At 42.1% G+C, this 24589-nt stretch overlaps 2 protein-coding genes across 3 annotated transcripts in view; one reads left to right on the forward strand and one right to left on the reverse strand.

Moving 5' to 3' along the window:
* Positions 1 to 435: 435 nt before the first annotated feature.
* LOC306964438 (hydroperoxide isomerase ALOXE3-like) lies at positions 436 to 11049 on the forward strand (the record flags this gene model as incomplete). Its single annotated transcript, XM_079558430.1, has 14 exons — positions 436 to 582; positions 2385 to 2589; positions 3301 to 3424; positions 3542 to 3664; positions 4904 to 5007; positions 5452 to 5624; positions 5685 to 5828; positions 5907 to 6110; positions 8373 to 8459; positions 8541 to 8707; positions 8843 to 8964; positions 9030 to 9130; positions 10531 to 10701; positions 10779 to 11049. The coding sequence occupies 14 exons, from the start codon at positions 436 to 438 to the stop codon at positions 10956 to 10958; spliced, it is 2052 nt and encodes a 683-aa protein (XP_079414556.1). The 3' UTR covers positions 10959 to 11049.
* Positions 11050 to 12081: 1032 nt separating this feature from the next.
* Positions 12082 to 24589, reverse strand: part of celsr3 (cadherin, EGF LAG seven-pass G-type receptor 3) — an 88298-nt gene continuing 75790 nt past the window's right edge. The window contains exons 31-36 of one of the 2 annotated variants that reach the window (XM_079557527.1): positions 23005 to 23102; positions 22570 to 22661; positions 20304 to 20477; positions 18542 to 18715; positions 15929 to 16624; positions 12082 to 12967 (exon numbers count right to left, since the gene is read on the reverse strand). In XM_079557527.1, coding sequence (XP_079413653.1) covers positions 12966 to 12967; positions 15929 to 16624; positions 18542 to 18715; positions 20304 to 20477; positions 22570 to 22661; positions 23005 to 23102 — 1236 coding nt within the window. In that variant the 3' untranslated portion in view covers positions 12082 to 12965. The remainder of the gene's footprint in view (positions 12968 to 15928; positions 16625 to 18541; positions 18716 to 20303; positions 20478 to 22569; positions 22662 to 23004; positions 23103 to 24589) is intronic. The other variant, XM_079557528.1, reaches the window with a different exon arrangement.

Genomic DNA, 24589 nt, shown 5'->3' on the forward strand with positions numbered 1-24589 from the left:
ACATAAAGCTCCAAGTGAGATTGGAGTTCATTCCAGGAAAAGGGAGCAGTGAAACTGAATGCCTCGATCCCCGGCTCAGTACTGTCTGGTGGTGCAGACAACATGAGAAGTATGGGCAGTATGTGGTCAAACAGATGCTGAGGGAGGAACCCATTCATAAATGATCCAATGTTTCAGTCTGCGCACAGACAAAGAGGACCAGACTGACACCCATCCACACTCTCATTCATACACCAGTGTACACAGACCCTGGAGGCAAGGTGGGTGAACAACAACAGTGTGCACCTGTGGGATACGAACCGCTGACCCTCCAGTAACAAGACGACCCCGCTCCACTCTCTGCGCCACTGTCGCCCCAACTGTAGCTGTAGATCGGTCTATAACTAATTACTAACAGTTCTGTTTGTGCGCTGACATAGACGCTGCTGTGAAGACATGGCCACGTACAAGGTGGAGGTGAGAACAGGAGACATGGCCGACGCTGGAACCATGGACAACATCTGGGTGACTCTGATCGGGACCGAGGGCCAGAGCAAGAAAACCAAACTGGATGGGTGGGGCCGTGACTTCAGGGGGGGCTCAGTGAGTACTTGAATGGCTTTCTGGGACATTACCAACAACCTAAGGAAAGGTTTGGGAAAAAGTTTAGAATAAAAAGCACCTTTTCTTTGTAGTAACATGTTAGGTCATGTCTAACCCAGTCCAGATGATTACTTTTCAAAAACCTTTGCTTTAATGGAAAATTCCTGCTTCAAGGATTTATGCCTATTTTGCGATCCCGACAAGTGTCATTAAGCTTTCAGCAGGTATTTGGTAAAAAGTCAAAGACACAAATCCAGTGCTTTCTTTTTTGTTTATGAAATAACATAGTAACTTGGTAAAGTTTTAAAATCAAGTTGACATAATGAATTTCAATGTATTTTAATGAAACAAATCTCTATGCATCCCTTTCAAACTCTGTTACCCTCAGTTAGATTGTTCTGGAGCTCATGTTGGGTGGGGGCAGGTGAGGTTGTGTTGGGTTGGGGAGTTGCACTGTGAGTCAAGGGAGGTGCGGAGCTAAGAGAAAGGATTCCGGGTGTAAAAATATTTTTCCTTGGATAGTTGGTACACGGTGTACATTCATCATCCAATGTGAGATGTATTAAGATTAGGCACCAGCCCACTATGTGGCTAGGGCAGGGTCAGGGTTAAGCTGAGAGATATTGTACATTGTGCCACAACTCACTTGGCCTGGCTAGCGCCAGACTGCTGTGTGCGCTCGAATCATTCCGAACTGCACAGCAGCCTGGGGACCATGGCCGAAATTTTCACATGGATTTGGGACCAATCACAGAACGAGGAGGGACGGCAAGACGATGATGCACTATTCGATACATGGAGGCTTGTAGTTTGTTTACGGATAAATGAAAAAAGTTTATTCACGGATCCAACATGACAGCAACAGACGCAATGCTATTTTTCGATCAAGCTTTAGACCGTGTTCTAAATAGTTTAGCTTGAAAGTTTACGGTGTGTACGTCATTGGATACGATGATACGATTGGCTATGACTATGTGCAGACGCATATGATAGACATCCATATCGCCCAATAAACGGCTATGGACAATCGTAAACCACACCTCTCCTACGAGAAAATGAAAGACTAAATATCACTTGTGATTTTAGCCATTATCCAGGCTACAACACAATGACACAATGGAGATTTTTTTTTTTTTTACTCAAACTTGGCTGTAAATACTGTTTAAGTGGCGCTACCTCGCAGTTAGCTTTGTCCATTAGCCTCTTGGCTTCTTCTTCGTTATTCTATCGGTGTGTATTGTGCCTCTGACCTGGTACAGGGAAAGCTACAAGTGTGGTTTTCTGGCCAGAGACACCAGGGGGAGATGAAAGACCCTCAATCATCCCGTAAACACTTGTATTACCCCAGAGGGAAGTATTAATGTAACAAGTTGCTTAGTTCTGCTTTAAAGGGACTAGATGCAAGTTGGTTATTTTTATACTCACTACTGCCACCTCAGGTCTTGCACATAACTGCAGGTTCTATATTAAGCTCGTGCCTGAAGGCACTTCGACCGAGTTAACACCTTTTTGAGTGACAATGCAGGGTTTTAGAGGCAGTTGTGGTGAACAGGTCTGGGCTCATTCTACACATTAGGACATGGCTGAAACATGTACGGGGAGGAATATACAGAATTTTAACATTTTTAAGCTCTGTAGTGTAGTCCCTTTAACTTTAAATAGTTAGAGCCAAAAACAATAAGCCAATACAAAAATAAACAAACAGCATTTGACAATCTCAAGGTGGCAGGGTATGTAATGTACATTGGTGATCGGTCCTTTCCTTGGCCACCCCCTGAAATACCCCCTGTGTGGTGTTTCAGAACAGGACATACCGTGTGAAAACGCCCTCTTCTCTGGGCACTCTGTTGCTGCTGCGACTGAACAAAAACCCTGCGCTGTTGTTCTCTGAGGACCTGTGGTACTGCTGCAGTGTGCAGGTGTGTACTCCAGAGGGCGCTGCGCTGCTGTTTCCCTGCTACCGCTGGATCTCCAGAGGGGAACAGGTGGAGCTGCGCGAGGCGACACGTAAGGGTCAATTCTTTTTTTTGGTTTTGTTACGAATATAAACGTTTTTTTTTTCAATTGAAGAAGCACTTCAGTGAACTTTTCTTCAGTGAACAGTGAGAGACTGTCCCCTAACAGGGCATACATACAGACAGACGAGGTTTACTGATCAGGACATCCACAAAAACCTTTCAGATGGAATCTATTGGAGAGCCCGGGAAAGGCTCATAGACTGTTAAAAATAATTCAGAAAGTTAGTTCCTCATGCAAGTCCATTCTTAGAATACACACTGCAGAAACAGCATTTTCTGTGTCGAGCTGCTCATTAGCTGCAGGTTTTGTATTGATGACAACAGTATAGTCCAAAATGTTTCACAGTGTGCCTTTAAATACTTTATGTCTCACTCAATATGACATTTACAGCAGACAATGAAGAGGAATATTTGATCATTGCCCAATCCCCATCATTTCTGCAGTTTCAGTGATTTTTTTAAACCATTGGCAAATATTGTGATAATATATTGTTAATCGCAATTATTTTGGCCAAGATAATCGTGACTCCAAATTTCATTATCGTCCCATCCCTAAATCTGAAGAAAATCAATTCACTCAAGTAGTGACAGAATGTACCATCAGGCTCAAGATTCCTGTTCTAGTGTAGAATAAAATAGGATAGAAAAACTTAATTGTCTACCATTCTATTCATGTCTTATCCTATGTGTTCCATACTTCTGTTCATAGGCTACAAAAAGTTCTGTTTTTTTTGTGTTGCAGCTGTGAAGGCGTTTGAGGAGAGCCACCCCGTGCTGAAGAAGCTTCGCCAACAAGAGCTGACAGAGAAGAAAAATCTGTACCAGTCAGTCCTGAATCAGAATTAGACCAAGACCAGACCCACTGCGCATTACTATTAGCCTCAATAGAGCAGCGGTCTGTGGTGCAGTCTGAACATTGACTGAAGTGCATGTTTCTGCAGGTGGAGGGTGTATGAGGAGGGACTGCCTCACTGCACTCACTTTGAGAGTGAGGAGGATCTGCCGTTAGAACTGCAGAGATCGCAATCTAAGCAATCGGAGTTTGGCCAAAACGTAACAGCGATGTAAGTTTCTAAGGAGCCCTTCCCATGCACAAAACTAATGGACTGAAATTGAAATGCTTGTCCGTGGTCAACATGATGATAAATGCGTCTACGTGTTATTATGGATATTCATGGGACTGCCCTATATTATGCAAATTCATGCTTTTGGAGGCTTTAGCCATGTTTTAATGTTAAAACCTCATCAAAAACATACAACGCGGTCCCCACTCTGATATACGATATATAGAGGAATCACAGATATTTCTTTTTTTGTACTCCTGTCAAATTATCTTTAAAGGAACAGGCCACGTTTATTCCATACTGAGATATGTTCTTACCTGAGCTTCATAATTGAGCGCACGCACAAAGACCAAAGATGTTCCCAGCATATTCCTATAGCTCCAAACGGGGGTGAAATTGGAAGCTACCACACGCTTCCACGGGCACACACAAAGATCAGACAGGTATGTATCAACTCGTCTAAGCTCAGGTAAGAACATATCACAGTATGGAAGAACGGTGGCCTGTTCCTTTAATAATCGTGTTTTGGGGTGGTGCCGCATGGTTTGAGCATTCACGGTGGGGCGTAGACCACGGAGGACCAGGAAAGGAGTGAGGAGAGTGAGAGCGGAAGACACAGTCCGAAAAGAGTTCAGCAATATTATTCCTACCTGTGTTCGCTTTGATTTCCTCGTGGTTAGAAAGTAGTAGTACGTAGTAGTTACATAAAGCTAATAACGACAGCATGCAGCAACACTAGTGCATTTTATTTTGGCTTGTCTGTTTTAGTCAAGTTAGCCAGTTGTACCTCATGGTATGGTGAATTATAATGTGTTGTGCAGCACACTTAAAAATCACAAACTATTCATCAGAATAAGTAACAGCATACACAAATGCACAGAACAAAGGGAACAGTGATTGTTTCAGGTGAATTGGGTACTTTTTGCCACATGAGCTCATGTCATTACTATGAATGTATATCTATGATTTAGAATATGCATTTAGAATAGTCGATCACCACGTTCCGGTACAGTCACTCTGTCCTTTGAGGGTATTTAGAATACTGTTATTTTCTTATAATCAAAGCATACTTCAGTGTACTCGATCATTAATATCAGCTTCATCCAAAAATGCACAGGTGCACAGTGTGTCATGTGATCTTTTGTGCCCCTTTTGTTTATGTTTTTGCCTTAATTTGCGTCATATCAACAGTATTTGAACAGGATGAGATTATTTGTTTTACAATCTCTGCCATTACAGAGGGATTGAACTCAAGATAAAGGGTATTTTGGGATCACAAGAGCGATGGGAGGAGCTTGAGGATCTGAGAAAGATCTTCTGGTTTAAGAAGACAGCCCTATCAGGTATTATTATTATAAAACAGGTTCTCTGGGGTCAGCCTGATGTTGACCCCACAGAACCGGTATCTTTGTTTCCCAGTGCCACCTTTCCTCTGGACCTAAGCATGTTTCCCGGAGAGCATCGGAGTTAAGGTCAGAGCTAATGTTCAGGTCAGCTTTAGGGTCGGTATGAGGTATTAGGCTCAGTGATTGATCCACCAGTGGAGGAGGGCGTGTGGATTATCGGCTGGGTTAAGGCTAGGGTTTACTTTCGGGTGTTGGGATCGGAGCCATCAGTGAGTATGTGTGTTGTTATTGCTATATTTTTGACCACTGAAATAAGCCACTCAATAAAGTAGCCTAAAACTGTACTTGTGACATTAATCAGCGTAATTCTGTACTGAGCACAACCACCAACCGATTCTAAGACTATAGTGTGAAAGCACTCACTCCGCTCTCCTGCTGCAGAATACACAGCAGAGCACTGGAGAGACGACGACTTCTTTGGCTCACAGTTTTTGAACGGTGTGAACCCAATGATGATCAGGAGCTGCAAACAGCTTCCACCTAACTTTCCTGTCACCAACGAGATGGTGCAGCCCTTCCTGGATGGAGGCCTGTCTCTGCAGACGGCGCTTAAGGTACTGGTGATGGAGTTATGGTGATGTTGGAACAAGTAAATGCACCCTTCTGATCCACAGAAAGGAAAGATCTTCCTGTACGATGCAAAGAAGTTTGAGGGAATCCCCCCGAGGACATACAACGGAAGGGCTCTCCATGTGACCCCCGGCCTCTGTCTGCTCTACCTGAACTCAGAGGAGCTGCTCAAACCCATCGCAATTCAGGTACACACCGCCCCCTACAGCCTGGACTGAACACCAGCTCAGCTAACTCAACTAATGTCTGCTTTCATTTTTGATTAGCTTTACCAACAGCCAGCAGAGGGCAACCCAATCTTCCTGCCCAGTGATTCAGAGACAGACTGGTTACTGGCCAAGATGTTCATTAGAAACACAGATACAGTGGAGCATGAGATGATCCAACACTTGATGAACACTCACCTGCTGCTGGAGGCCTTCATGATTTCAGCTCTGCGCAACCTCCCAACAGTGCACCCCATTTACAAGGTACATGTGTCTGAGAAACAGCTGAGATTTAGCTCTTCTTTCTAAGTTCTCATTTGACTTGTACCTGTTTGAAAGTAAAGGACGTTGCAATGAATGAGGAGATAAATGATCTCATATCAGCTGGAGCTCTTATAATCTCATTGTAATGTGGAGAGCAAGTGAAGAGCACAAGCATACACCCTCAAATGTACACTCACGCGCTCCTCTCGTCACACACGTCCCGTGCACATACCGCCTTTGCTCTGCCCAATCCCGTCAGACCTTGGAAGCTAAGCAGGGAAGGGCCTGGTCGGTACTTGGATGGGAGACCGTTTGGTAACACCAGGAAGCCTAGCGAATGTAGTGAGTGAGTGAGTGGTTGGTGGTGGTCGGAGGGGCCGATGGCGCAGACTTGTTGCCTCGCTTCCGTCAGTCTACTCCAGGGCAGCTGTGGCTACAATAGTAGCTTACCATCATCAAGTATGGAGTGAATGAATAGTGCAATGTAAAGCGTCTTTGAGTGTCCAGAAAAAGCGCTATATAAAACCAATGCATTATTATTATTATTATTATTATGCAATGCAAACAGGAACATTGTAATTGCATTGTAAGTCCATAAACGAGAGCTTGACATAGAATGACAAGTTGAGCAATAAATATATGATGGCAACGCTGTGCGCCATGTTGGACGGCCATTTTGTAGGAAATTCTGCAAAGCGGTAATCTGCAATTTTTTACTCGTACAAAATCGATCTCCTTTTTTCAAAACAAGCTGCTTTTTGGGGAAAATAATCTAGAGCAGTGGAACTATAAACGTTGTCTAAATGATGTGTAAAGGTTATACGTTTTTTTATGCAGCAAAGCCGCAAACTGAATGGGCAATTTAGCTGTTCACACATATTATGTCTGTTTTTTATGCATCATTGAGTTGTTAAAGTCCCTGTCTTAAATGCTTCCCTTTGGTTAAATTCAAATTGGGTGTGATAATGCCCTCTACAAGATTGAACAAATGTTTATATGGTAAGTAAAAAGTTTGGATTCATAGGTCAAGGTGAAGATCAAGTTTTATTTATATAGCACATTTTAAAAACAGAGTACTGCCCCAAAGTGCTTTCCATATTCAATGCAAAAATACACAAAAAACATATTACTTCAACAATGTACAAAAAATAAAACTGCAGCATAATCAAATGTCTAGCTCAGCTTGGATTAAAAGCCAGTGCAAAGAGATCCTCTGTTGAAATTGTCAACAGAGGAGGCCATTCTGATTGGCAGAGGCAGAGAGTTCCAGAGTTTAGGGCCAGCAACAGCTAAGGCTCGATCTCCTCTGGTTTATTGCTTGGACTGTGGGCAGTCTAAATAATTTAAATGCAGAAAATGTAATCAAATTTAATCGATCAAAAAAGTCAATCACACCTATGCCATATTTTTACAGTTCCATGACAATAACCAAAACAACCCATTTTATTCTAATGGGGAAATGTTCAAATCACATTCAACACCTTGCACTTTTTCTATCTCCTCCCAGGGTGTTTATCTGAATGAGCTAAACCTGGTGAAAAGGATGTAGAGAAGTGTGGAATCAAAAGTTATCAAAGTCATTTGGATACCTTATGGATTTTGTGCAGCACAAACTGGAACATACTGTAGTATGATCTGGTTTGCTCATAGAGATTCAAATTCATACATACATTTTCTCTGCACAAGGTCAACTAAAACTGAGCACAGAGTGCTCAGCATTGTCAATAAAACACTCTTGCATTCTGTCATAACGAGAAGGTGTGTTTGTGCCCATGCTAAAAGAATAACTGCAATGGCCATAATATTGCATTCCAAAAAGCTTAGATCCCTGGAAAAAAATTACTTTAATAGAAGACAAAAGAAAACAGACAGTTTGAAGAAAACAGACAGTTTGAAGAGGTTTTGAGTGCTGATTTAAAGTTTGGGAGTGAGTCTGTGTTTCTGATGTGCTGTGGAAGTGAGTTCCAGAGGGTGGGGGCGCCGGTGGCAAAGGCCTGGTCCCCCAAGGACCAGCGGTTAGTGCGTATGATGGGAGTGAGGTGGTTGGAGTCGGCTGAGCGGAGATGGGTTGTAGCAATAATATCGTAACCTAAGATTGAGACAGACAAAGGGTGCCCTTGCTTTGTGCAGGGTGGTCAGCGAGGGCCACTTTGCTGCTAGATTTTTATTTAATTAATATTATAGATACCTTCCCCCTTTGGGAGCAGAGTTGCAAAGGTCTACAATGTTTATAAATATACTTTCATAAACTTTACATTTCAGATGCTAACGCCACACTTTCGCGGCCTTCTCCCAATGAACATCAAGGCACGGAAACTGCTGCTGGGCCCTCAATCAGTCGCTGACAAGGTTCTATTTAAGTTACTCCAACATCTTTATTCAAGCCAGTGGATATTTTAGTTATGAAAATGTTGTTTGTTTAATGCTCAGTCCTCTTTGGGGATCAAAGGAGTGGTGGAGCTGATGAGGAGGAGTCTGTCAGAGTTGACCTACAGTGACCTCTGTCTGCCCGAAAACATCAGCTCCCGAGGGCTGGACTCTGTGCCAAACTTCTACTACAGAGACGACGGCCTCAAGCTGTGGGCGATCATCAACAGGTTTCCTCAACTTTTGTTCAGTTCTTCCATGTTACTGGATCTTACGTTGTACAATGCAAAATGGCTAGTTTATCATAAAGCTGTGTTCCAGAGGGTGGGGGCAGTAGTGGCAAACGGATGTCTTCTTGTCTCCAGTTTTGTGCGAGCTGTGGTGGAGCACTACTATCCCTCAAATACAGACGTGCAGAGAGACTCTGAGCTGCAGGACTGGATCAGTGAGATCTTTAACTATGGCTTTCTAGGAAACATGGCCTCAGGTGGGTCAGTGCTGATCTTAGCTGTTCAAACACAACACAGTTTGACCCAAAGACTCCTTCCTCAGGTTTCCCTCAGAGCTTCAGCTCAGTGCAGGAGATGGTCAAGTTCCTCACAGTGGTCATCTTCACCTCCTCAGCCCAACACGCTGCAGTCAACAATGGGCAGGTTAGTCTCAGGCTGAGGTGGGGTTCAGGGGAATCCGCCGTCATGGGCTTGCACATCAGGCTGTGCCTGGAGCCATATAAGTTATGCGCTTTTGCACAGGAGCCGCCCAGAGACTGGCCTTTGTTCCTTCTTTGGGTTCAACCAATTACACAGTCGTCCTTCACTGCCCCTCCCAACTAGGTCCTGATTAGCAGAATATCATGATCAGGCAAAGCTGTTCAGCCACACATAATTATATCATTCAGACATCTTTCCAAGAACAGGATCATTGGCTAGGTTTACATACATGCTGAAAACCTGTCTCATTTCTGAAACTTTCTCCTGTGGATATGGCGTTGTTGTTTGTAATATGAGCGATCGCTGTTATTGTTTACTTCCGCAATTTTCGGCGGATGTTTTGGTGAATGATGCATCCAGGCCTCTAGCATGGTTTTATAAAATGATCGATCTGTTACAGCGCAAGAGAAGCAATGCCCTGTTTATGGACATTGTTTTTGCCGATCATAGGATTTTGCCTAAGACGGCCCCCGGATGTGACAACATCGCTATCGTTCGTATTGGTTTGTGAACTATGATTACTTCAGGAATTCTCTAAAAGAGGTAAACAGAACATATTGAGAGCAGACAACAATGGTTTGAACCCTGAACCTTTGGGTTTCTAACCTTACACTATTGAGCTCAGGGGGATTTAGACCACAAAGGGCACTTTGAATTCCAAATCAAAGTGTGGTGGTTGTAATCACCATGAATAGGGCCGTAGCTAGGATTTTAGCGGTTCCTCCCTCTCCTCCCCTGGCTTTTGGTGTGCATCAAGAGGTAAAAATATGAAATGCACAACTGTGACCATCTTTTTAGGCCATAAACAATTGAGGAGCCCAGAATTTACTTCTTCAGAATTTTTTTTATAAATCACACATTGGCATAAAAAGAATACTAACAGCTGCCACCTTAGGGTGAGGAATTATTTATATCCAAATCTCAAAGCGTATTGACAGGAGAGCTTTAACCTGTATGCCAGTGTGATTACTCATTTGAAAGCCAAGACCTTCTAGTTTCTAAATATATGTGTGAGACATGTGTGAGAGAAACACAACTTACATCACATTTGCTGCCCCTAACCCTAATCATAACCCTGATTAGGGTTACAAAACCTTAGTCCCAGCCAGTGAAATATGCAATTTGAGCTTCTGGCCATGTAACCGTAGAGACACTAGACAGTTATTCTGCAGAATGTGAGGTCAAACTGTCGTCCATGTCTGGTTCTGTGTATCAGCCCTGTGTCTATAGACTGTGTGCACCCTTCCTAAGGCCCATGGTCGCATACTGGTTGAGATACAATCTAGTAGTCACGCCACTGAATGTTCTACAGAAAATAGGTAATAAACATAATATGTTTGCAGTATGATTATCTGTCCTGGACGCCCAATGCCAACATGCTCCTGGTCACCTCTCCTCCCTCCACCAAAGGCCAGTCCAACATGCAGAGTGTCTTGGACGCCCTGCCCAGCGTTGGAGACTCTGCTAAGTTTGCCGCTGCTGCCTGGGTGTTGTCCGATAAATATTCAGATATGGTTGGTATTTCAAACCCTCTAACACTCCAGTGCAAGTCAAATGAAAGTTCTGATTTGGTTTTGTATGAACTGTACAGGTCCCTTTGGGCTCTTACCCTGAGGAGCGCTTTAATGAGCCGGCACTGAAGCAGATGATAAAGGACTTTCAGGCTGAGCTGTCTGATCTCAATGAAGCCATTACAGAGAGGAACACAGAGCTCCAAGTGCCCTATACCTACCTGCTCCCCTCCCAGATCGAGAACAGCATTGCAATCTAGTGACTGGAGCATGAAGACTAAAGGGAACTGTGGATTTGTTACCCTTTTTATTTTAAAAACAGTATGGTCCCGATTTTTCCACCCCTTTGATAAAAAATAAAAAAAAGATTTATATGACATGTCTAAAAAACTAGAATAGATGTGTTATTATTGTGTTTATGAGCAGAATATATGACAGTGGCTACGTTCACATGGAGACCAAAAATCTGATCATAATCTGATTTCTGGAGTTCTCAGATTACTGTGGTGGCGTGTAGACGGCATAATATACACATTATCTGAAAAAGATGTTATCTGATTCTTTCTGATCTTTCACACGTGTGCGTAAACTACCAGGAAAATACGGCGAAGAGGCCATGCTACTGTTATAAAGACAAAGATCAAAATACTTCATGACAAGATTGATAAAATACATTTCTAATGTGTTAGTAACGAAAGTACAGTGTGCTTCCAGCAGTCGAGTGGTTAAGGCTGATGCACATATGGCAGAATATTACTCCATCCTCAGCGTCGTGAGTTTGAGTCCAGCTATGATTATTTACTGTTTGAAGGGAGGGGCATGGAGATAGGTCAGTTATCTGCACCGGCACATGTCGAACTCTGAGTTTTGGATTCTCAGACTTCGGAGCATCAGATCTGATTATTGGGTTATCTGATTTTTCCGTCCATGTAAACGTAGCCAGTGATCAGGGTGTTGGTGGTTAAGCTTATTATTAAGTAAAGCAGGAGATGAATTATCATATCTGGACAAGTCAAAAATCTGGTTTAGCATAGAGCCTAAGCCTGGGAACTTTTAACATTTCTTTCTTGCACTTTCAGCAGGCTAGATTGTTACAGCTACCTTTAAAAAGTAGCATAATCCTTACACACACAGCACATTTTAATCAAATCGGACACTTTTTATGTACATTCACTCACACAAGAAACTATTTTAATTTGACACATTTTAATATCTGTTTTTAAGGTGACAGGGAACAGCAGCTTCCCATACAGTAACATCACTTCTTCCATTGATTTTGAACAGTGTATTCAAATGTGGCCAGTGTAGAGGAACCATCATTTACGTCAAATAATAATTTAAAAAAATCTTACAGTTAAAAATAAATAAATAAATAAGTCAGAATCTATATAAATAAATAAATTGTCTGCACATGATAAGAAATACATAAATATTTTAAATAAACTGCACCAATTTAAGATCCATTGAAATTTTAAACTGGAACAAAAACAAAGTGTCAGAATTAGCTTTGGATTTTGAAATCTAATCTAATCAAACAAGCTTTATTACCATGTAGATGTAGATCGAGCGGTTTGGTTGTTGATGAAATATCACTCGCAAAGAAGTCAAAATATAGCAAAAATAAATAAATAAATAAATAATTCAATAAATAATCAAAAATAATCAGCATTTCTTCTTTGTACATTCAGGTGGATGTTTACGTTCTATTACCGTTGGCTTCCGTATTTACAATCGTCTCAGTGATATTTTCCATTCATAATCTCCGTTAGCTGTTCCCTCACGCTTTGACAGTTTCTTAAAGGGAAGAGGACGTTTTGAATCTTCAAATTGTTTTTTTTTACGTTATTTACTTTTTTTTGTTTCGAGGAAGAAAAAAAAAAGCATTTGTCTTTCCTCAAACGAACTAACACTTAACTTGCAGCCACCAAATTCTTTTAAATGAAAAACAAAAAAATCACAGGAGATTTTTTTTTTTGTCGTCTTAATCTCCAATGAAAAAGTTACAAAATGTATAAAAAATGTTATGTACAACATTGTTTCTTAATCTGGGTCTGCTGTGAGAGAGTTTGTAGGTAGCAACAGGTTGATTTGTCCCGTAGGTCTATTGTCAGTGGGCTTTGTCGAGGACTCCGTTTCCCAGAATGCATCAGTGCTTTCAGGACAGTCATTGTGAGCTTTCCTCTAAAGTCCGTTGTTTTTGTGTGATAGAAGTCCCCAAGTGTAAAGGGAAAAGGCAATAAATCAGGACTGTCCATCAGTTCCGTTGGCTCTGGAAGACAAACATATACACATATTAAAGTTACTCAAAATGTTTGTGATTAGAAACCACAAAGAAGCGATAAAGGCCTGTGCAATGGAGAGATAGTTAGTACAATGTACAATAAATACATTAAAGGTGCAGTGTTTATCTCTTATATTGTGTTGATGTTAGAAATTGGAGAGATGATGAGAAGATGAAGTTTGTATGTTTTTTTTACACTGCACTTTTATTAAACAACAATGAAGGAACTAATGAAATGGAAGAACATTCAGAAACACATATTCACAGGAAAATGAGACATTAGTGACTTAATAATGGATGATGATGCCACTCATGATGTACGTATTAACACAGAAAACATTTCTATTTTAAAGAAAAAGGTTCTACTGGAATGAAATTTCATTCTGGGAGAGAAAAAAAATCAGTTTCTCTTTACTTTGCAGCAAAGCAGTAGCATGGTTATAGGTGTGGTAACTGGGATAACAAGGGTTGAATGTAGCCCTTAAAGTGATAGTCTGTAAATTTGCCAAGCGAGGAGAGATGGAGTACAATCAAATTCGTCCCCTCTTTAACCAGAAAACCCTACTTAGTTTGCAAAATGAGGAGAGCAGGAACAGAATTTTCCAAAGAAAACGATTAAACTCCTCCCCTTCCCAAGAAAAACTTGTCTCATTGGTCAACATGGGAAGATACTAGACTCTGATTAGTTGCTGAGATCCGGGAAGGAGGGACTTTACGAAAAATGGTATATATATATATATATATATATATATATATATATATATATATATATATATATATATATATATATATATATATATATATATATATATATATATATATATATATCTTACTTACTTCTTACTTACTTATATTACTTACTTCATCAAAATGAAAGACCAGGCGATCGATTTTGACTATCACTTTAAGTGGCAATTTTGTATATTGAACAGAATATTTGTATGTAATTTTGTAGTCTTCATATTGGGATATCGATAATTATGATCATATATCACCATGAAATAAAGCAGAAAGACAGTGTGGTCCTGTTTCCATGAGTAATTAACATCCTATTATGATAATAACACTTTTAGTTGCCATGCTATTTCCATACTATTACTTTAAAATGAGATCTAATTTACAGACAGGCACTAGTTTAACCCCAAAACAGCACCCCGGTTTTACCCAGAAAATAATCTTAGTAAAAAAGAAGTCATGATCAGGGGACTACAGGTGACTACCAACTACTGGACAGACAGTGGCAAGAGTTTAGCTTCCAAAGCAAGAAATGGGGTGAAATCAGTATCTAGAAAGGATCAGTACTCTAGAACGGGACCGAAGGGCCCGCAGGGACAGTGATGGACTTACTCAGTGTGGGGGCAAAGATCAGAGAAACTGTTGTTCTCAGAGACAGAGACGGGGAGGACAGAGGAGCCAAACGAGGCCAAGATGGAGGAGAGGATATCCAGGGATGAGCCTGAGCCAACGCATCCAGGGATGGGACAGGTCAAGGAGGTTACTTCAGGCAATACATTATGACAGGGGTGGGCAAGGAGAACTCTATGCTGGCGTCCAGAACTTTCATATTGCTCTTGCGGCATAAACAAAGTACATGTACGTGTTCTGAACAGAAAATGAGGATGGCATTTTTGTGTAACTATTACAAATAATAATTATCTGGTTCAATATTTCTGGATTTTGTGTTTGAATATTTCTTTCAAAACTAACTTGAGAATTGCTTGGGCCCCAGCCTTCTTTATGAGATAAAAAAAGAAGACATCTCAGAACATGAATCCAGTCTATTAGTTTTAGCCAAGGTCAAAGTCTACTCCTGGTATGAATTGACTCTGTGCATAACGTTAGAATCAAACCACAACCCACACTGTCATTTCCGGTCCTGGTCCAACAGCAGATGGGCACCGAGATTCGCAATTCATGATCCTGTTCGAATATTAGTGCGGATCCCCAACAACACACGTCCGCTAATCACTGATTGGTTCACTCCACTTCCTGCTTGCTCACGTTCGCTCCACCTCAGGACGCAGTTGATGCCACGGTCATCAGACTCAATTGATGGGACAGTGGTTGGTCTGAAGTTCCAGGCAAGGGGGCGATGGTAAAAGTCTTAGGATGTTCAGTTTTGTCCCTTTATCCCATGGATCGATGACAGCATACAACTTTTCTAAGGTATGTTGTTTTTGTAACAGATCAAGCTATGCTGCATTTAGCTTATGTGTTCATTTGTGAATCTCTCTAAAAATGTAAATGCTTTTCGGGTGATTTATCAACTCTGAATTAAGACTTGTTCTTATTGTCAAAACAGGAAAAGCTTAGCCATTCTTCCCCTGTTTTATTATTGTCACTGGACCAGAACCGGACACGACTGCAGGCTGTGGAGGTACTGTTGATTCTAAAGTAACGCACAGAGATAAATAGTCCTTTGGTTACTTCATTGGACTCTATCTGGACGAAGGACTAGAAATAGATGCAGACGGCAATGTGCCATACAAGGGGGCGTGGCCTAGCTGAGAGGGAAGGAAGTATGTTTAGGGATTGTTTTTTTTGCCATTTTCTGGCAGAATATAAAGTTATTTATCACACCCAAATAAAGTCAAGTCTGAATCGAGCCTATATGGATGTTTTGGCACAGCAGAGAAGCAAAAAAAGACAGTCGTCGCTAGCTAGCATTAGCATGTAGCATGATGCTAACATGAAGCATCTCCGTTATTTTTGTAATTCTGGGCTGTTGAACGTTTTTGCCCCTCTCCATGTCTTTGTATCTTTGTTGGGTAGAAAACTATATTTACAATTTGTTTAAGTAGTTTTGGAGTAATTTTAGAAAGTTTAGATTTTTCTTTTTTCTCCCCCTGCTTCAAACATGACCATATATGGGCGATTCCTGTATTTATTGTAATGAGGTAAAACTTTCAATACTATAAAAACAATATGAACATTAGCCCCTCTACTTACATGGTGGTGGAGGCTGGTCCTGCTCCTCTGTGATGGGAGGAGGGGGTGAAGCAGACAGAGGCGGCTCTGTCTGGGGGTGGGACGTCTGTCTGGGGGGCAGTGTCCTCAGCCACTCCCTGCTCTGGTCCAGCCCTTCCCTGGACCTACTGCTCGTCACGGCGGCCCCTATATGCTCCCGGGACGCCGTGTGCCTCCTACTCAACCCGCCCAGGTAACCCCCGTCCACCCCCAAGTCCTCCCTGGACGCGTGGTGGTTGTCCAATCTGTCCCGGGACGCTGACAAATTCTCCCTGGATGATCTTTCCAACCCCAGGCTTCCCAAAGTGTTGTGCCCCAGGTTGAGTTCACGTCTCCGGGGAAGCAGATCCAAATTGTCCCTGGATCCTCGGGAATCCAGTCGGTCCCGGGATCCGCCCACAGTCTGCCGTCCTAAAGGGTCCCGGGACAGCTGTCTACGGGCTAGGGAGTCCAAGTGTTCCCTGGATGAGTAGCGGGAGGCCGGTTGGGATAAGGAGCCGGTGTTGGCGGAGTTAGCAGCGTTAGCCGTAGCGGAGTACATGCGGCCGTAGGAGGCAGCCGGGACGCCCCGGTGGCCCAGAGTGGAGGTGCGGTACCAGTTGAGCTCGCTCGGGACGCGGCCCATCGACGACAGGCCCTGGAGGGTAGGGGGGCAGCCCAGACGGTTCTTCAAAATACCTGAGAATAAACAAAAAAAGTCTCCTCATTGTGGACCACAGTAATTTCAGCCCTACAATATAACCTCTTAACCCCCAACTTAACCAGGCACATTGTCTCCAGTTATATCCAGTTATCCAAGCATTACCCAAATCTAAAAGCTTCTTGAAAAAAGCAGCAAAATAGCGACAAAAACGAGACTTAAACGAAGGTGAAAATGCAACAAAAACGTGATAAAAGATACAAAAACATGTACCATAAGTAATGCCTCGTGTGAAAAGTTTGAAAACCAATGAGATCTTTATATTCTCCTCTTCACCTGTAAATATGCTTCTTTTTCATTCGAACATTTTCCTGTCAAAACATATTTTCTTCATATATGGATAGTCTTTGCCTTTGTTTTTTGAAGGAAGATTGAATAAAACTGAGTAGGCGCTACCTTTGTTGCTACTTGCTTTGAAAAACAGGGACAGGCGTTCGCCGTGCACTGGCTTTATATTTGTCAAGAGTATTGGGGTTTTCCAGTGTAACTTGATGATTAAAAGCTGCCGTTCAGTGAAGTCTTATGGGAAATAAAGCAGCTCTGTATCTCTGGTTATTGCGCGGTTGGTCACAGTGGCTTTTTAAAGACAAAGGGTTTGTTTTACGACGACTCAAAATAGTCAACAAAAATGTGCGAAAAGAGAAGAAAAGGCAAAAAATATGAAATTGGAAATGCTATATACAGTTGTGCTCAAAAGTTTACATAATTCTGCCAGAATATGTATCTTTCATATTCTTTGACTATTTTTTCTGAGTATATGAAAGACACAAAAAGTTTTTTTACTCTTATGGTCAAACAACTAGCTTGCTATTTTTACATCGTATGGAAAAAAGAAAGTACCAAAATGACCTAGATCAAAAGTTTACGTACCCCAGTTTTTAATACTGTGTATTGCCCTCTTTATTACGCCAATGACAGCTTGGAGTCTTTTGTGGTGGTTGTGTATGGGGTGTATGGGGTTCGGCCCATTCATCTTGGCAAAAAGCCTCCAGTTCCTGTAAGTTCCTGAGCTGTTTTGCATGTTTGAGCTCTCCCCACTGTGGTTCAATGATATTGAGGTCAGGAGATGGACACTAACGGGGCCTTCACTTTATTCTGCTGGAGCCACTGGCATCAGCAAAACATCTCCATATTTCACAGTAGGTATGGTGCACTTTTCATCAAAGGCACCATACCGGGCAATACACAGTATTAAAAACTGGGGTATGTAAACTTCCAATCATTATGATTTAAAATGAGCAAATTCAGTTGTTTCACCATAAATGGCTTCACACAACCACTGTTATCTTTCATATTCTTTGAAAAATAGTCAAAAAATCAAAAATTCTACCAGGGTATGTAACTTTTGAGCACAACTGTATATCTTTCCACAGCTTAGTAGTCCTTGTTGACACCTGGGTTTGTACTAAGTCCTGGTTTAGCCTGGACGTGAAACAGTATGTCATTGATTTGAAAGTTGAAAGATGTATTAAAAATGCCAATGAATGTAGCTGGATTGACGTATTGTGTAACCACTACAAACAGGGGGGAAAAAAACTGCTTTGGGAAAAAGTTTCTTAGAAAAACAAAAACATAAGCAATAAGGGACACAGCATAAAACACACCTCTATTTAGATAGACATTCTTGACTTCCCAGAATGACTTTGGTGAGAAGTTTCAAGTTGAAATGTGAGAAACCTACGCAGACGTGAGAAGAACACGCTAACTTCACCACAAGGTCCCACGTCAAATTGTTCCCACTGACCAACCTGCCATCGCTGCTGGGGTCAGATTTGTTCTATTGAAAAACTATTCCCCGAACGGCGCAGTCTATTTCATCACTCGGGGTTGAAATGTACACAATAGAGAAATGGAAAGAGTGGCCAGTTGTCGTAGTAGTCTCGAGCGGCCCAGACCTTTGCGGTGCCTGTGTCCCTGCGTCGCGCTCTCGTCTCCGCTCGTCAAAGCCGCCTCCATGTTGTTGTTTGCGGCGTCGGACCCCAGGGGCCGCTCCGAGCCCCACTTCTGCGTGGGGTCGGTGGTCTGCTCCAGCGCCGGCCAATAGGAGAGCAGGTCGTTTCCATCCAGGTCTACAACAGAACCAGGACTTAGGGCTTTGGCTTGGACCGCATGACGATGAGGATGATGGTGTTTGGATGATGTGGACAGGCTGAGGACTAAACCAGGACTAGACCGACACCAGGACAAACATGGACCACGGTGAAACCAAGACTGAACCTGGTCTGAAACACGACTTGAGCAGAGGAGATTTGGAATAGACCTGAACCGCGGTTATGGAAAAAGTTATGATTGACTGCTTTTTTGTCGTATTGGAACCAAGATGAAAAAAGGAATGTATAGGAAATGTATTTACCAGGCTAAACCAGGATTTAACCAGGGCTGGATGAGGACAAAACACGGACTGAATCTATATGTGCTCATATTTAATTTCACGGCATTATCTTAATCATGTCTCAGTCGGCTGCCTGTCAGTCAAAATAAAACCCTCATTACAGTCAGATGACCTTCCTTTGAGGTCACATGACAGCTGCAGCACGAGCGTGGTATTGATCACTTCATTGATTCATTGATTTCTATCTGGTATTTTCTCAAATAAACAGTCGTTATGGAGTGACATTTGTAATAAACAGAAGTCATAGGGCTGGATCAATCGACACAGCCGATGTTTCATGTCCTCAGAGATGTGTTTGTGACTGAAGTGGTGCTTACATGCCAGTGCACAGATGTTTTAAATCAGTCTTCGAGACATGATGTTCCGACTGTTTCGACTGATTGGACTATATGATTGCTAATCCATCTGTATGTTTGATGACTGTGTTTAAACAGGGCTCATGTTCAAAAGCAGTAAATGTTATGGCTCTTGTTGTTCTGTTTTAGTATCTTATTGGAAATGACACTGCCCAGAAAAACAAAGTCGGCAACTGGATGTAACTAACTGTTCTGATCTGGGGTCGCTGCAGTTGGTCAAGTCTAGGTTCAGCAACACTATGTTCCCAAAGAATGAGATCAGCTGACTGCCTGGACATCCTGAATGTTATTCCATCAACAGCTTTCTTCTTCCCTGATGTCACGGGCATACTCCAATATGACAGTGCGAGGTTCAGGGAGTTGACACATCATTTTCACACATGGATTGGCCACCACAGAGTCCAGATCTTAACCCCATTGAAGAGGACTTTGCACAGGATCTTGGTTAAAAATGTACTGCATGTAACACTGGATCTTTTGACATTGCAGAAGCTTATTCAAACTGTGCCACAGCAAACGCTGGCTGTAATAAAACCTAAAAGCCGTCCAACGGAATATTGTGTACTTTATTTTTTCCTTTTTTTGGTCCTGCAATGTGTATGTGGCAATTTCTTCACTTAAAAATGTGCCGTGACCACCACTAGGGGGCAATAAAACATTGATAATTGAAATGAATATCATCAAACAAACATTTGAAATGATGGTTTGGCTGTTTTTGCTCATTCTGACTACATATAAATATTCCTGGCTAAATTAAAAAGAGAGATGAATGTGCTGGTGTTTTATGTGTATGTATTGTGTTAAACATTCATAAAAAGGCAACTTACTAGAGCGGCGACTGTTTATATGCCACATAAATTGGATGGTTTTGGCGTGATTTAGCAGTGCATACATCAACAGAGCATTTACCTTTGGTCCCGTTGTGGGCGGGCTCAGTGAGCAGTCTCTCCCCCTGAGTGGTCCGTTTGAATCTCCTCTGGATGCGCCCCCTCAGTCGGACGTTATCCTCGCTCTCTGAGGACGGGATGGACAGGCTGCGGTCCTCGTCCATCGACAGGTCAGAATCTGAGTCCGACTCCTCACCTGAGAGAACACGTTTGTAACATGTACCATTATGGTGGCCACCATTACAGCAAAAACACCATTACAACTCAACTATTCCTACTAACAACACATAGTTACTTACAATATTACTAACATCAACAAAGGATGCTGCTGCCTCTACAAATGTACTACTGCAAATGCCACTACCACTACTGCTACAACTTGGCTACAGTGTTGGGAACGTTACTTTTAAAAAGTAATTAGTTATAGTTACAAACTACTTGTTCCAAAAAGTAACTGAGTTAGTAACTGAATTACTCTATAATAAAAGTAACTCGTTACCAGGGAAAGTAACTATTTGTGTTGCTATATGTCAAAGAATTTGTTTTTGTTGTTGTTGCTGTTTTCACAAGTCAATTGAAATGGTTAGAACAGACAGGTGTTCAAAGATGTTCAAAGATGTTCATAGTAACTGAATGAACTGAATGGGGGGTGAGTGGGGGAGGCCCCTGTGACTGAGTGGTATTGCATTTGCGCCGCTGTTTTATCAATGTAGGAATACGGCCGTATTCAAAGAGAATGGGGAGGAGCAGGAGTAACATGTGCCAACAATCAGGGCAGACTTTACGCACAGGCATGATGTCTCTCTGTTAAACAATCGTCAGCAAATCTATGTTTACATGCCCCAGAAGGTTAGTGGCCTTGCACTGTTGTATGGAGCGGAGAGCGGGGAGAGAGGAAGAAGAAAGGCGCTGAGAGAGAGAGGGAGAAAGACCACTGCGTCTTTGGGTTAAAAATAAGTTCCAACACTACTGATCAATGATCACCAACTTGATTCTCCCCTGCGGCTGCACCGCGCTGTGGGGATGACAAGCCGCGGTTCGGGGACACGAGTAGTTTATGGAGCAGAGAGTGCGATGCAGTACTCTGCACGGACAGTCAGATGTGCGTGTTCTGCTCCGTCAGACTCCGCCCACCCTCTCCACTGCTCTCCCCATGCTGACACCGCGGCGCTTCATTCAGCCCAATTGTAAAGTGCCACTTTGTTTACCCAGTAACGATAACGGCGTTGTAACGACGAGGAGAGTAATGAATTAGATTACTCCGTTACTGAAAAAATAACACCGTTACCTAACGCCGTTCTTTTAAACGGCGTTATTCCAAACACTGCTTGGCTACTTCTACAGTACAACTCCTATAAATATGACTCATATGACATTTTGCTTTGTTCACTTTAAAGCAGAACTAAGTGACTTTTTCACCTTAATAAATCCTTTTCGTAGTCCCTCTGAGGGTAATACAAGATGATTGGGGGGGTCTTTCACCTCCCCCGTTGTCTCTGGCCAGAAAACCGACCCGGAGCACCAATACACACTAAAAAACATCTCCCTCGCTGCTCTCAGTTGTCGACAAATCCCTTATGGCTCACTTTTCTGAGATTCATGACATAGCGGACAGGTAAGTCCTGGCTGTATTCTGTCTACAGCTTTTGGTTTGTTGATGAACATTTTGCAAAACGTTGTTTTTTGGTTTATCACGATCAGAAGAAGCTAACATGCTAACAGGCAAAGCTAACCACTTAAACAGTGTTAACAGCCAAGTTTGAGTGAAAAAAATTATCTCCATTGTGTCTTTTCTCAGCGTACTATTTACTCTCACAGACAATTAATGAGAAAAAAAACGTAACAGGCACAGCTGCAGTGGCACTTGTGGCCTCAAGGAGCAAAAATTACTGAGTTCTGCTTCAATGTCCACAATAAATCATCCGCAAAGTCTAACCTTGTCATCTTTCTCGACATTCAAAAATCTCTTCTAGTGTGTCTCAAGTACATGTCCAGACCATAATAATGATGATGTGAGCTCTCAGTTGTACTAGTTTACTGTTTCTATTGTAGAAAAAGGTTTCCTGGTCATCTGCACTGGGTTGTTTTTAAATTCAAGATGTTTATCCTCTCCTCCAAGAAGCTTCTCCATTTCAACCAAAGGAACTGTGGAAGCTTCTTGAATGAAAAGCGAAACATCTTAATTAATCTAAAAAACAACTCAGTACAAATTAGTAAATGATTGCTGTATCCTAACCATCTCAGCCTTGAATAATAAGTGGTATAAAAGAGGTGTTTTGGTGTTTTACCTCCGTCTCGGTGAAACATTGCCACGTCCAGGTCTGTGGCTCCTGTGTGGCCGATAGTTTGGTCCAAAGTCTGTCGGGCCAAAAGGTTTTCTCTGCAAAAAAAATAAGCGTATGATTGTACACAATTCAGATTTACAACAGGCAGGCTGTGTTGTGTATGGGGACATTAGTGTTGCTGTAAATACTGTACTTCCAACATCATTACTTCAAACCTCCCTCAGCCTCATCACAGTGACCCAGTGAACTTTGTGTGCACTGAGGGAATATAACAGGGAATTCTGCCTCAAGCGTCTTTCGTGTCAACTCTAAACATATCCTCAAAGGTAACCCACAAACTGTCGGGCACACTTTCCTACATTTATAGGCAAAATAAACAAATTCACTGTCAGCTTCAACCTTGCACATTAACTAGATTCCTTCCCACACGAAACATACCTGGCGGAGCTGACGGAGGAGACGGTGGAGGTGCCCAGAGTGATTCTGTGGAGCCCGCTCTGCTCCAGTAGAGACGCGTTGTGATAGGGGTTCTGCGTCTGACAGGACAGAAAAGTCACATTGCTCCAGAAAGGTCCCATAACATTGCACTCCGTGTCCCTCAGTTCAACCCAACCCCTTCAATAAGCCATTATCAACAGCACGCCGTAAGACAAATAAGTAAATACGATGAAACATGATGATTTTAATGAATAGGCTCCTGCGAACTCTTCATATGTCAATTACCACATGTATAGAAGTGCGCTGGCTCTTTTTTCATGTCACCCTGTCCATCCTGCGTCTCTTTTTCGCCTTCAGGGCCCACTCCATGACCTAGATTTTAACCCGTAACCCACCTTGTAGCTTTAAAACTCATTCAAACGCATCTATCTGGCATTTTCCTCGCTCTGAAAACCTCTCATTTTGTCCCCAGGGTCAGAGTTAACCCTTTGCTGTTCGACTCAGCACACATACAGTATAAGAATTATGTCTCGGCAGATATCTATGCTTTTAACCCTGCTTTCTCCCCAGATACAGTATGTCCCGTCCAGCGTGAGGTAAAGTGCGGGATATTAATAGAGAAACGGCTGATGTTGTTTTAACCCTGGGACTTTTGAGATGGGAAAGGTGAGCGTCCCAAGAGACTTTGAGTAAATGATAACATATTTATGATTCATTTTAGGGACGGGAGAAAAAAAGAAGTATTTTCAACCATTTTCAAAGATTCAGCAGGGTGGATAGGGTGGATTAGTGTAGTTTCCCTTTACCAGAGATTTCTTGAATCCCAAAAGTAAAGCAATAATATTTGTAACAGCTTCTTTCTTAATGTTGCATTTTTCTCAGCAAGATTATATAAGCGGCTACATTCTGCAAACTAAAGATAAAGAACCACAACCTAAAGCTCACATTGCATTTGCAACTTAAAGGCACAATGCGTAACATTTTGGATTATACTGTTGCCATCAGAAAAAAACATGCTCCTAATGACCAGCTCAACACAGAAAATGCTTTTACTGCAGTGGGTCAAAGAATGGATTTGGATGAAGACCGAACCTATTAAAATCTCAAATTTACTTTTGACTTTAGTCACATCTCCATGGAGACGAGCTGGAGACGCACCCACTCCCGGTTACAGTCATGTCATAGGAGAGCTGAGCCGCTCACAGCAACAGCTCATGTTTATTTGTACATTTATGAGGTATTTTTCAATCATGAAAATATCTAATGCTTGTATTTACATTTTTTTGTGAGAAAAATTCTACGCAGTGTGGCTTTAAAGGGACTAGATGGAAGTTTACATTTTCATACTCGCTACTGCCACCTCAGGTCTTATGCATAACTACAGTTTCTGTATTAAGTTCGTGCCTGCCTGGATTAACACCTTTTTGAGTGACAGCGCAGGACTTTAGCGGCAGGTGGTGAACAGGTCTGGGCTCATTCTAAACATTGGGACATTGCTGGAACATGTAGGGGGAGGAAAATACATAATTTCAACATTTTTAAACACTGTCTAGTCCCTTTAAGTTTGCTTAATATTGTAGTAATA

This window comes from Gobius niger (genome assembly GCF_951799975.1).
Source record: "Gobius niger genome assembly, chromosome: 6".
Lineage (NCBI taxonomy): Eukaryota > Metazoa > Chordata > Actinopteri > Gobiiformes > Gobiidae > Gobius > Gobius niger.